Source organism: Simochromis diagramma, unplaced genomic scaffold (genome assembly GCF_900408965.1).
Source record: "Simochromis diagramma unplaced genomic scaffold, fSimDia1.1 OVJJ01000159.1, whole genome shotgun sequence".
NCBI classification, from domain to species: domain Eukaryota; kingdom Metazoa; phylum Chordata; class Actinopteri; order Cichliformes; family Cichlidae; genus Simochromis; species Simochromis diagramma.
The window spans coordinates 1,729,020-1,742,625 of NW_024387197.1; the positions used below are offsets into that span (position 1 = coordinate 1,729,020).

At 38.9% G+C, this 13,606-nt stretch overlaps 1 protein-coding gene across 1 annotated transcript in view; it reads left to right on the forward strand.

The window, feature by feature from the left end:
- Positions 1–13,606, forward strand: part of loxl2b (lysyl oxidase-like 2b) — a 44,687-nt gene that overhangs the window by 2,561 nt on the left and 28,520 nt on the right. The window contains exon 3 of the mRNA XM_040050124.1: positions 95–270. Coding sequence (XP_039906058.1) covers positions 95–270 — 176 coding nt within the window. The remainder of the gene's footprint in view (positions 1–94; positions 271–13,606) is intronic.

A 13,606-nucleotide genomic window follows, 5' to 3' on the forward strand; every position in this document is an offset into this window, starting at 1 on the left:
AGACTGTATAACAAATGATAAAAAAATATTTGTTATTTGAAAATAAAATTCCTTCCCACAGAAGCAAGGATTAATATCTATTTTGTCTCATCAGGACCCATCTGGTTCGACAATGTCCACTGTACTGGCAAAGAAAAGACTTTGGCACAGTGTCAGTCCAACGGGATCGGCATTTCAGACTGCAAGCACAGCGAAGATGTAGGAGTGGTGTGCAGCGACAAGAGGATCCCGGGATTTAAATTTCTCAACACTCTGCCCAACCATGTGGAGGTAAACTTACAAGGCCCAATAGTTCTATCCAACTTTTGTATTTCATGTGTTTGTTAGCTAGGATCTGCTGTGTTTGTTGTTATCTTGTGATGAACACCATTTAAGCCTTAGAAGCCTTTTTAAAGTGTACAAAAAATACTGGATCCAACATTTGTTCTTGTCCAAACAAATAGGTCAACCTCAATCTGAGATCCTGTGTTATTTCTTTCAGAATATCACAGCTTTACCAATTAATAAAGCTCTTCCATAATAGAATAGCACTAGCAGTATAACATATGGAGCTGCTGTACGTCAAACTCACCTCTAAAAAAATAAATTTGGTTGAAAAACAGCTGCTGTGGACTAAAAGCCAGCAGCTCTCAACCACTATCTGTCCTATTAATAGTCCTTTCTGAATAGCCTGCATTGAAAGCGCGTTGGGGAAAGTTCACTGGTATTTGTTAGGTGTCAGACTTAAAACTTTCATAGCAGTTTGACTGGAACCTTTAAAAGCCCAGCTGAGGATTGCTTTTGGGCCTGCTAATGGGCTCAGAGCTAATTGCCTCCACAAGCAGAATGTTATCTTTCTGCTCACCGTGCAGGCCTCATAACAGTGCATTCCAATGTTATGAGCAAACTGCAAACCAGAACTAACTCTGCTTCTGTCTTACTGACCTGTTCAGTCCAGTTTTCCTTGTTTCTTTCCCAAAAACAAATAGAAGGATTTAGTGGTGTTGATAAAAAAAATACTTTCTGAGTCTGTGAGCTTGTCATATGTGCTCCTTCTCACTACAGACTTTGTTAAAGTTACTATGACTGTTGTTATGTCAAACAGAGGTGTGGCAATGTTTTTTGGGAAATTACACTCACCAGCCCCATTATTACATTATTAGATACACCTGTTAAATTGTTGTTAATGCTGATGTCTAATAGGCCAATCATATGGCAGCAACTCAATGTATTTAGGCATGTAGACATGGTCAGGGCAAACTTCTGAAGTTCAAACTGAGCAGCAAAGTAAGGAAAAAAGGTGATTTAATGGACTCTGAACGTGGCATGTCTAAGTATTCCAGAAGTTGCTGATCTACTGGGATTTTTCCACACGACCAGAGAGCCCCAAAATATCCAGAGAAAATATCCAGTGAATGGCAGTGAAAATGCCTTGTTAATGTAAGGTTAGACGCCTGACTGCTTCAAGCTGATAAGAAGTCAACACTGACTCCAATAACTAGTCAGTCATTACAACCGTGGTATGCAGAAGAGCATCTCTGAATGCACATGTGCTATAGCAACGGAAATCACTGGCACACTTTGGACTCCTTAGTACCAACAAAGCATCATTTAAACACCACAGCCTACCTGAGTATTGTTGGTGACCACGTCCATTCCTTTATGACTACAGTGTACCCTCTTCTGAAGGCTACTTCCACCATGATAATGCACCATGTTGTGAAGCTCAAATCCTCTCAAGCATGCTTCTTGAAAATGACAATGGGTTCATTGTTCTCAAATGGCCACAGGCACCAAATACCAAATGTCAATCCAGTAGAGCACCTTTGGGATTTGGTAGAACTCAAGATTTATATCATGGATGTGTGGCCGTTAAATCTGCAACTGTGTGATAGTATCATGTTAATATGGGCCAAAAAGTCTCTTTTATCTAGTGGTATTTGTGGAACGAGCTTTCAATACTGTGAACGACCACTGGAAAAAAAAAAAAAGCAACAAAGCTTTAGGCAGAAGAATATTCAGCTTTCTTCAGGCTTCAGAGATCTGCTAAGCTTACTTGAACTCCACAACACATTTTTTTCAGACCTCAAATAACTTTGTGTCTTTTCAAATTCTGCTCCAGCGGATTCTGACTTAAGTGCAATAGCTTTAGAACTTTTATCAGACTTTACGTAGCTCCCTCTAGAGGCAGAAAATGCTTTTTTAATCACATGCTCACTGTAAAAACACTTTAATTTGTAAAGTTGCATTACAGGAGCAGATCCATCTAAACGACTGCCTTAAGTTTACAAGACTAAATGTCAAGGTTGTGATTGTTCAGAGAGCCCAGCTGTAGAGCTCTACATGTCTCAAGTCACATTAAAAAAAAAAAAAAAAAAAAAAAAATCAGACTCAGCTTTTCCACTCACTAAGAGGAATCACATGGGCCTCAGCGTGTAAAACACAGCCAGCTGGGAGCCCCACTCTGCCACACAGCCAGGGCCCAGCTTTATTATCTGGTGACTCACCAGTGTAGGGGCATTCTGGTGTTGAATGGCAGCTATGACGGCATGTCGCTGGGGATGTGGGGATGTGGGCTGGATGTAGGAGCACAGCTGCCTTTTCAAGTGATAGTAAGTTTATTGCAATGTCTCTAGCCGTGTATACCAAGATAGCAAGCTAAGTCAGTGGCATTACGTCAGGGCAAGCAAAGCAAGCAGTACTTGTCTAGTGAAATCTAAAAATAGATATCAATTAAAACATACTAAAGTAAAGTGTTCTTTCTTGTTTTATCTCAAACAGAGCTCTCTCATAAAGTTTTCCTGCTTGCATCCATCCTTTACATCACTGCCATCTTGTGGCTGCAGTTGCCTATTGTCTCTGGAAGCAGAATTAATTTAGCTTTATAATGAAATCCATATGGGGTAAACACTGTCACGGGTGTGTCCATTTCCCATTAACAATGTCTGAAGCTTGTCAAGCAGAGCAATCGGTTGTTTGGGGAAGCACACTGCAGATAAACCTCTGATCTTTGATGGGAGACTAGCGTGCTAGACAAGCTGCTGCTGGCCCCACTTTTACTCTACTGATATCAGTTATGAGCTGCACCTAGTATGAAAACAGAGCTAGCTTTATTTAGAAAGTAAACAAGCTGTCTCATTTATCGCTATAAGAGTGCTTTCTCTTGCTTTTAATAACTGTTAATAACTTGTTTAGCATGCTAGCAATGAAATCTTTAATGATGGGGAGATGGAACCCTGCCGTGTCTTTTTTTTTAATAAAACAGATAATTTGACTAAGTACAGGCTCCACTAACACTTTCAGATTAACGTCTTGGTTAATCAGTCCGGTTGACCAATGTGCAAAGTTTAAGGAGCTGCTTTGCTAATACAAGCTTAAAAATATGTTTATTAACCATTTTAAATAAAGATATAGGACTTGTGGAGCAGATTAAAAGCTGGTCTGGTCCTCAGCCACTAGAAACCCATAATTTTATAGAATATGATACTTTATTGTAGATTAAACAGAATATAAAGTGTTTAAAACCAGTTCAAACTGAAACATCCTCAATCGATATAAGGGTGACAGGGTGGGACATTTCAATCTGGTCCATTTTGTGTTATTTAAAACTAAAGGAAACTTTATTTACATTTAATTTAATTTTACTTAATTTTTATTTGTTTATTTTTTATTTTATGGAGCTCTGGGAGGGCCATAGACTCTGCCTACCTTTCTGTAAAAGTTACCACATGCCATTAAGCAAACGTGGAGGTGAAATGTGAATCCTTGCATGCACATTTTGGTGAACTTTGCAATCCCTACGCAGATTGTTGTGTGTGTGTGTGTCTGTTTTTTTTCTTTCTTTTTTATCTTCTCATAGAAAAAAAAAAGTGTTGTTTTCATTGTGACTTTTTTAAGACTAGCGGAAAAACGCATCTCATTCCACAAATTTGTTCTCTGAGGTATAGATGGATTACAGCAAACATATATTTAGCATTGTGTTTCAGACAGCTGGACAGTAAACAACACAGAGGCACAGCCTGTGCTCAGTCTGCATCTCCAGAAATATTTACAGTGGCATCTCCCTCGTGTTTATGTATTCCTCTCTGGCTTTGAGGAAGCCTGCTGCACTTCAGTTTATGCAGATGTGACTGCAGAGGCTTTTTGAGGCCTGACCTGCGAATGCATTTCATTCCATTTAAAACCAGTTTCAACATCAGTGAGTTTCAGGGTTTATGAAATGTGATTCTTGGCGTTGACCATTGAGGGCTGCTTCATTTATTCAAGTTAGAATAACAGTGATGCAATCAGATTTGTCAGCCTATTTTTTTCATGTCAGCATTCAGAGAGGGATGGAAAACAGCAGGTAAAAAAATGAGAAGATCAGCCACTGAAACAGGAATATTCTGAGTTGTTTGATTTTATGGAGACGTGTTAAGTGATCTGCTGCACAAAGGGGCAGGAGGCACTCAGAAATAGGATTCACTGTTGTCATGTTAGTCAATTATGGTATAAATGTGCTAGAAAATCATTGCTAGCTATTGAAACAGGACAGACAACAAATTATAATGATGATTTTGAAGGGAACTTTATGACAGAACACACAGATGAGCACCACTTCTCATTAAAATATTAAATCAATTATTAAATTAAAAGTCCATATAAAATCTTCGTCTATTTTTTCATATCCGCATCAAGGTTTGTAAGCAACGGCTGGTGCTTGATGCATTTTTGTTTCACACTACCGTCATCTGAAAACGTTTTCAGATGAATCTCTGCCGTCCTGTGAAAAACCAAGCACACCTTTACTGCGTCCACAGGGATTAGTATTGTAATTAGCCAGGTCCTGCTAATCAAATACATTTGATGAATTGATCATTAACAAGTGTGAGCACCTCTATAAAAGAAGCAGTTTTAGCAGTTTTCTGGTGTGTAGCATGCCATAATCTTCCCAGAAGTGGGTGTCCCAGCAACGTCACCCCAAGGTCAGCGTGTACAATGACGAGACAAATTGCAAACGACTCTAGAGCTACATCTCAGACTCTACAATCCCCAGTCAGCATGTTAAATGTTGAAGGTAATGTAAGTATGATTAGAAAACAACACTGAACAAGTATGGTTTGCTTGGAAGGGTACTCTGAGCAAACGAGAAGACTTCGAGAGAAAAGTTCCCGAGGAGCAAAGTTGGAAGTTTGACCACAATGCACAGCAGTACGTGTGGAGAAACATAGCATATCAACACAAATACTTCATGCCAACTGCCAAGCATGGTGGTGGCTTCTTCTACAGCTGCATCCACTGATCACCTGGCAGTCATAGAGTCGACCATGAACTCCTCTGTATACCAAAATATTTAAGAGGCAAATACAAGGTCCTCCCCCGTGACACTGATAAAGATAAGTAGAAGAGAATTGATGGATGGACAACTAAGTGGACTTCTTGTGCAGATACAAGTATAGTTAGTTCTAGGGGACATATTTAGTTAAACTGTCCATGTAGGGACATAAATAGACCTTTACTATACCCCTTTTTATAGAAGTTTAATATCATTACTATAGGTAACATAGAAAATGCTAACGATCTTTTTTTTATTTTCTGACCTATGATTCCTGACTTGAGATGTCAATAAATAAAATAGAATCCATACATCTAAATCCGATAAGTGAAAGATTCCCTTCTGCTTATTGAATTCAAGGTTGTCCGGGAGTTGGAGCCAATCCCATCTGGCTTTTATGGAACAGCTAGTCTATTGCAGTCTATTGACAAGCATTCACACTCACATTTACAGCTATGGACAATCTAGAATCAACTGTTTACTTAACCCCACTAACTGCATGTCTTTGGGAGGACTGCGAGAGGAAAGAGTACCCAGAGAGAGCCCAGGACTTTCTGGACCTTCAAATCTAGAAGGTACTAGAGTCAAACCCAGGACTTTCATGCTGTGTGGACAACATTGCTAATCACCACACCACTGTGTATTGTGATTTTCTCCACTTTTCAGTTTTGACAGTGAGGCATTAATGATGAATGAGTGCAGTTCATATATAGTGGAGTTTTCTGTGACGACTGTGATGGAAACAGATTTTGATGATAAGATGCCTCTAAGGCAAATGCTACCTTGCTCAGATAGTCTCTGTTCTTCTGACATATCTTCTCGGGCTCATGCTAGAACAAGCAGGGATGAATTCAGAATTTGGAGATTAATACAACCAAAGCTCTTTTCTGTATTTCTATTTTTCTCTTCTACACCAGTTTTAGCCCTCTCACACTCTTTCTCTGCTGCTGTCTTTCTACTAAGAAGATTACAAGCACCCATGAAATCACCACAAGCAGAGTTCTGAGCTCCCATTTTCCTCTCTTTAGTCATTTTTTTCCTCCTCTGAGCCCTTGAGGTCAAATCTCCCACTTTCCTTCCCTTTAAACCTCCATCCATGTCGTGGTTCAGCGCCATAAATTGCTTCCTTGTTACCCCTTTGGCATGTTTGTGCTATGGATTAATTCGTGGCTGCCCTTTGTGTCACAGCCTCAAAATGATTTGGACCATTTCATTATTTTGCTCACACAGCTGGTAGATGTTTCTGCAGTGACGTAAAGGTTTTCGCCCTGAGGCATCACATTCTCACAGAGGATCTCAGGAGGATGTTTAGCCTCTGTAGAGTTATAAATTAGGCGCGCTCTCTGAGATTGGTGTAAACAGGGCCTCTCACGTGCAGGGGAGTTTGCTTTCACAAAAAAAAAGTGATTTCACGTGTAAGGACATCTGTCTTTTTGCTGTGTTCAGACAGTACAAAGCTAATTTACCAGGCACTTGTTGATGGCAATGGAAGGCATGTGTTTGATTGCTCTCTGTTTTCCTCGTCATATGCAGAACAGATTTCTCACATTTAATGCGCTGCAGATTTAGTCTGCCTGTTTTAACACTGCTCTTTTTCTTCCTCTCTATCATAATGTGCAAAATGTGTCACATCAGAAAAATACATTTGCTGTCAGACTAGAAGGCAGACTGTTAGATAGTCAGATATACACATATTCTTATGAGTTTCCAGCTGTGTCACTTGAGCATTGCAGTGGCTTTATTGTGGAGCATGCCATCCTCTAATTGGAAGGTTGGTGGTTCGAACCCTGGCTGCTTCAGTCTGCGTGCCAAAGTATCTTTGAGCTAGATGCTGAATCCCAAATTGCTTTAATGCTTTACTTGGAGTGTGATTGTTGGATAGAAAGCACTTAGATGTCACCTTGTGACTTTGGCAGTCCTCTGCATCTATTTTGTAGCAGGGTAATGAACTGGATGAGTTTACAGGTTTTTATTTTTTTTATGTTTTATTCTTATGTGTTTGTGTGTTCTTGACACAAACACAAAAAACAGAAAATGATGAAACTACTTACGAAGTGACCTTCTACAACTGGGTATATTGTCTCAAAGTTTTCCAAAATCTTTCACAGAAATGTGAAATTATGTTACAGTGACATTAATTCTATTTATTTGTCTTCATCAAGTAGTGTCAAAACCTTACATATTTACATAATTTCCTCATTATGTACGCAGCAGTTGCAAGCTCGTTTATATGAGTCCCAACAATATTGCTGCATTTTGTCATCCTGAGTATGGATATAGCCATATAACCTCAGTTCACGACAACAGTCACTTTACCTTATACTGTAAAGGTAAAGACCTTACATTATTAGGAGAAAAGCTCAAAATCAGACCATCCTGTATGAGGAAGCACCTTGCAACATTATGAAGGAATAACTCTCTTTTTGTAGGTAGTGGTTTTTTTGCACACAAAAGAGCAGAGAAAAGTTTAGGTGATGAACCAAAATCTCTGTTCTGTGTCTGTGCCACGTGGCAATCACCAGGGACTCAGTGTGGAAGTGCCAAGAACTGCAGTTCCTCAAGGGGCTTGTTGAGATTGGGTCCAAAAGCAAGTGAATCTGCATACTCTTGTGCTAAAGCACCAAATTCCTCAAAAGACAACAACAAAAAATACTTTGCTGCTGACATATGAGGCTGTAGGATATAATTGCCTGATGGCCCCTTCACTTAGAAAGACGTTTGTACTGCACTGACTGCTGCGTTCAGTAAAAATGGCCGAAAATTTGTGTTGTGCTGGCTGCTGCACTCGGTCTGAACTATGTCCTGGTCATAGCTCATGGTCTTTACGTGTAGAGTATGTGCCTACTCCCTGTGATTCTTCATTTCTATTGGTTGTTTGAAGCAAAAACAATATAAAGATGGAAGTACCTATCAAGATGCCATCCACTGGTTTCTAAAGTCCTGTTTTGAAGCCTCAAGATTAATGTTTCTGACATCTTGGTTTCAAAAAGTCATAAAAGTCATACCTTCCACAAATCTTTAGCCAGTGAGCAAACAATGGATAATCCCTCATTTTGAAACGTAGTATGGCCAAAATTTTAAATAGAAGTTTAAATAGACTTGTCCTCTGAGCTGTATTTGAGTTATAATACTATAAGTGTAGTTGTCTTGCAGAGTGAAATCCTAGATTTTTGTTTGTATATTAGAAGCACAAACTGGGAGGTGTCTGTCTATGACACACACATACAGATGTATGGATGAAGCTTGCTCACCTGGTTTGCTAGTTTAGGTCATTAGCTAATAACTTATTCTTGATAATTTATCCCTCCATCCTAGCATCACTCTGGACTGTTACAAAAGTAGATGGTAACAACAGTGAAGCTTTTTCCACAGACTGGCGGCCGATGCTGTGGTTGTCTTTCTTTCATATGCTAACTATAATTCGCATGTCAGCATGTAGCTTTTTTTGTACAGGCTTTGGTAAATATTGTTCTGGTCTAAAAAGGCGACCTGCGAGAGCAAGTTCAAGAAATAATCTTAAATTTATGAAAGAAAAGGAAATTTAAAATTGAGCTACAAAACAACAACAACAAAAAAACCCCAAACTGGTTATTCTAGCTAAATGCCTGTCTTTTGGCTAACTCTAGTAGCCAAAGAATTAAAAATACTATTTAGATATGCTAGTATTTGACAGGAATTACATTAAAATGGATAACTCCGACTATATGCTTGCTCTTGAAGTTCCACAGTGGCTAGGCTATTTTTAGCAGGTTGTGCTTTGTTTGTTTCAGTGGTAGCTGTGTGTGTAAATGGCTGTTTTTAGGCTGGGTTCATTTAATGTGCTGCACCTGCACAAACAGGGAAAAAAATCAATGATCAAAAAACACAAATTTAAAATGGTAGTACTGATACAAGACCAAAGAGGTGTTGGCGAATTGGTCTAAATGGCAGTTTCCATTAGGAATGTCAGACTCAAATATTTTTTTACCATCTGCTTTCCTGTAAACAGAAACCAGTGCCGAGAACTTTCACACAAGATGAGACAATAGATTCCTCCGAGCCAACTCCTTGTACCCAGCAATCATTCCCAAACGTGCCTTCATTTTCCACATTTTAATGTCACTTCATTTTAGAGCTATATAAAAGGGCTTAATTTCCATTCAATCATTGTCTTTGTAATTTACGCCCCAGTCTAGCTCAGTTGTCATGACTGTGAAACATCTGTTTCCAGTTTGGTTACAAAGGTTCTCTTTTAATGGAGGAATTGCAGACTGCAATGCAACATTCTCTGGATTCTGTAAAACACCAACTTCTAATGTTCCTATTAACATTCCAGCTGGTGGAATTCTGATTTTGAATAAAAGCTGGCTATCAATTAAACATGTTTCCATGTCATCACACAGATAGTGACTTGTAAAAATAATTCTGAAAACAAAGTAATGCCTAAAATTAAAAGTTGTTTTCTACAACTCTCAGAAAGTGACGTTACAACTAAATCCTACCCTGCCAATGAACCCAGAGCCTCGGTATTTCATGGTGGAAGTGAAGTGATTTCTGTGAGCAGAGTTGCTAAAGACCTTTATTGGAGCCATATGTTTCTACTCTCCATGCACCTTATTGTTCCTTTCAAAAACAATCTGTACTTCACTTTGGGCTGAAGTGAAACTATGTAGTAACAAAAATTGTGTTGTATTTTGTACTCACACATGACTCTGTATAAAATAATGTAACTAAATAAATGGTGGTTATATTTCTTATGAGCCAAACCACGACTAAACCCTGTTGGTTGAAAGACCACAAGCATGTTAGGTATGGTATGTGGCAGCACATCCACAAGCACGCTTCTTCTAGTTTTCACCTCGTCTGTACTCACTACTGCTTACCAGAACTATCTCACAAAGCCATTTTACCCTTTGAATGTGTTTCAGTCCAGTCATCTGGCCGGTACAATTTTTGTCCTTGTTAAAGTGGCTCAAGTCTTTATACCTCACAATAAAGACAAGAAGTGACTGTATAGCAGATGTCGATTTGTTGGAACTGATGAGGTGTCTGACAATGCCCTCCCTTTAACAGAATAAACCAAAAAAGTGTAACTATATGGAGCCTGCACTCCAAGGTTTCCATTTCAGAAACTGTTTGCAAAAAAACTGGAACAATGTCACAAATTCTCAATTTTGAAATGTTATGCTACTGGGAGGAAGGAGATTGGAAAGAATTTATTCAGTTTGATAGGCTATTTGTTATTTTAACAGTTGATAGATGATCTCCCTCTTACCTTTCAGATGTCATATGTGAGAATTATAGCCTAATACTTATCCAAAACACAGCATTTGTAATATTAAAAAAAAAAAAAAACTGACAATCCTCTAGGTGGTTGCCAGTGAGCCATCTAGGGTTGTCAGGGTTAGTCGTTAGACACATAGAAGGCTTAACTTTTAAATCAATAGTGTCAAATACATTTAGGCTTACAGTTCTCCATTTGGGGATGCCAAATGAGGGAAAATTCCACTTGAAGGGGTAGAAGTAAAGCTAACCCTATCCCTAAACAGGCCACGGGTGACCTGGAGGATTATTAAAGGTTGACAGTGTTTCTTGAATTGGTTAATTTGTTTTAATTAAACCTGTAACAGGGAGTAGTGGAGGCTCATCTGATTTGATTCATGTCTTTCTCTCCAACTGTCATCCTTAGACAGACTAGCAATGAACCACTTCAGTACCCATAATTCATGGCAGCTTGTTTTAGTCTATGTCTGAAAGCTGACTCGTGTGCAATTTCATCAGTGCAAAATATTTTCATCTGGTTCCCATAATTTTCTGAGGCATAAACATGTTGGTGTATACTCTTACCAGTCTTGGCTGTGCTTCTACATTAGTCTAATGAGAATTAGATTGATATAACTTTATTTAGGACCTAACTGTGATCTGTGACCTACCATATATTTCCAAGGAAAACAGAAAATCTGCGTATTTACTGGTGCAAATACTCCAGTACAAACATGCACTAAGGTGTCCTTGAGAGTTAAAAGCAATTCAGATTGTTCAAATGCCAATAAAGTGATCAGTTAAGCTGTTGTCTCAGGTGTCAAATTCAGTGGTAGCATCCAGAAACCATGGAAACGTACGCGGTTCCATGGAATTTGAAGTTAGGAGCTAGCTAGGTCGCTGTGTCCCCAAGTGCAGTCGCAAAAACCATCAAGTGCTACGGCGAAACTGGCTCACATGAGGACCGCCCCAGGAAAGGAAGACCAAGAGTCACCTCTGCTGCTGAGGATAAATTTCTAAGTTGCTGACCCCTGCGCTAGCGTAATATTAGGCATTAGGCAATGTATTTTACAGAGTTGAATGTGAGGGGTAATTGTAAGAATAAATTTGCATTCACCAACCCAACTGATTCAAAATGTAAAATTTCATCGTTTTAGTTTTTGACAGAATCGCTTTAATGTGATGCCAGTGCTTTATTATAAGACTCAAAATTTCCACCAAACCCTTGTTGCCTGTATCATTCCTTTGCTATGTCACATGAAAGCTGCTAGGGGAATAGCAAATGGTAAGAAAAATGACTTCCTTCTTAAGATTACAAGCCCAGAGTATAGCAACGTTATTAGCATTTTTAGTCAAGAAATGTTATAGTAATAAATACAAAAAAATGCAGTGGAAAACCTCAAAGTAGCCTCTGTGAATCATGTTTCCTGTACAGCTTATCCAACTAATGACAGTTCCATCTGTGTGCTTTTTCTCTTGCACAAGCAAAACGTCATGAAAGGTCTTTTTCCCCTGAGAGGAACAAAACAAGACACACATGTTAAAAATCTCCTCTTGTGTTCATAGTGATCTTTCTCAGTGCCTCCGTGTCTTGTCTGGCTAAAAGTTTAGTTTAGCCTCTATTTACTCGCTCATATGAATCCCAATTAGTTTTTTTGCATAACCACAAACCAGTCATGTACTGTGTATCCACTACACCCAGACAAGGTCACCATCGCCACATTTCCAGTCATTATCTTGTTTCATGATTTCAGGCTTTATGCAGTTTTATGTCCTCTGAAGCTGAGACATCAGTGCCTCGGACCGGAGTGATTAATGTGGTTATCTTTAGGAGTAAATGGAGTATAGGCAGAACAGTGATTTGTAGCTTTCACTCTGGCGGCATCTGCCCTTCCTTGGAGGCAAGTACTAATTGAGGAAACCGTCCTTTATCATTATTTGATGTCTAGGTTATTCTTGGCCATGTATAAGAGCAGTCTGTTGAGTTAAGCAACATGCTCTCCTTCCAGCCAGACTGAACTCCCTCCCCTTAGCTCGAACTGTCACGTAGCACAAGAATGTTGGTTTGGTTTATGGGATAGTAAGATGTTTATTTAATCTCTAAAGAAAAAAGAAGAGATGATTTTTGACAGTCTTTCACTGCCTGCGGGGTTTCAGGGCACTGTGTATTCTGCTTAGACGTTCAGGGGATCCTTGAATGCATACAAATCAATCATTCGTCACAGATCTGTTGAAGTTACAAACGATGGTGGAAAGCAATTAAATTGGTCATGGAAACTTTGGACGTTTCTTCAGGTGCAGTCGCAAATGTAAACAGTATGGTGTTCCATTTGAACCAAAATAATTTCCACGTCTTCACCTTCTATGAATGTTGCTTGTCTCTGTCAGCACAACTGTCCATGAGGGTATACAGTGAAACAAGTTCAGCATAGCCGGGCTCTCTTTGTATTATCCCGATCGGAAATAATGTGTATCATGACATTTGACTTTCTCTTTCATGCTTTTAGCTTCAGTCTCTAGTAAAATAAATGTATTAACCTAATAGAATTTAATTCAGATTCATTTTATAGTACCAAATCACAAGGTCCTTTGTTTTGTATTTGTTTTGATTTTCATTTTCATGATGCAGCATTCACTTTTGCAGATTTCAGTAAAATCTTTACTGTGCAGAATGGTTTGTTTTCTGTTTTACAAAGCAAAAAAAATGCAGGCTGTACTCATTCAGTCCCTGTTTATCCTTAAGTCACCTCTCTAGCCTTGGCACTGTTTTATCAAGGCACAGCTGTTGCCTCGCAGGAAGTTCTGCCTTTGAAATAAATAAATGTGGGGAACTAATGTTTCTATGTTGACTGACTTTGACATGGCAGATAAATCTACTTCAATTTTGGCCATTGGTGGAGATGTGGAATAGGAAAAAGGTATCAGACATACATATTTTCCTGCTGAAATAGAATAGTGGAGATTATAATTTTATATGGTCATCCCTAAGGTAATAAATTGAAATCCTCATCTAAAATGAACAACTTATTTATTTCCATGATAGAACTTTTTGTTATAGTCAGGAGAATAAAG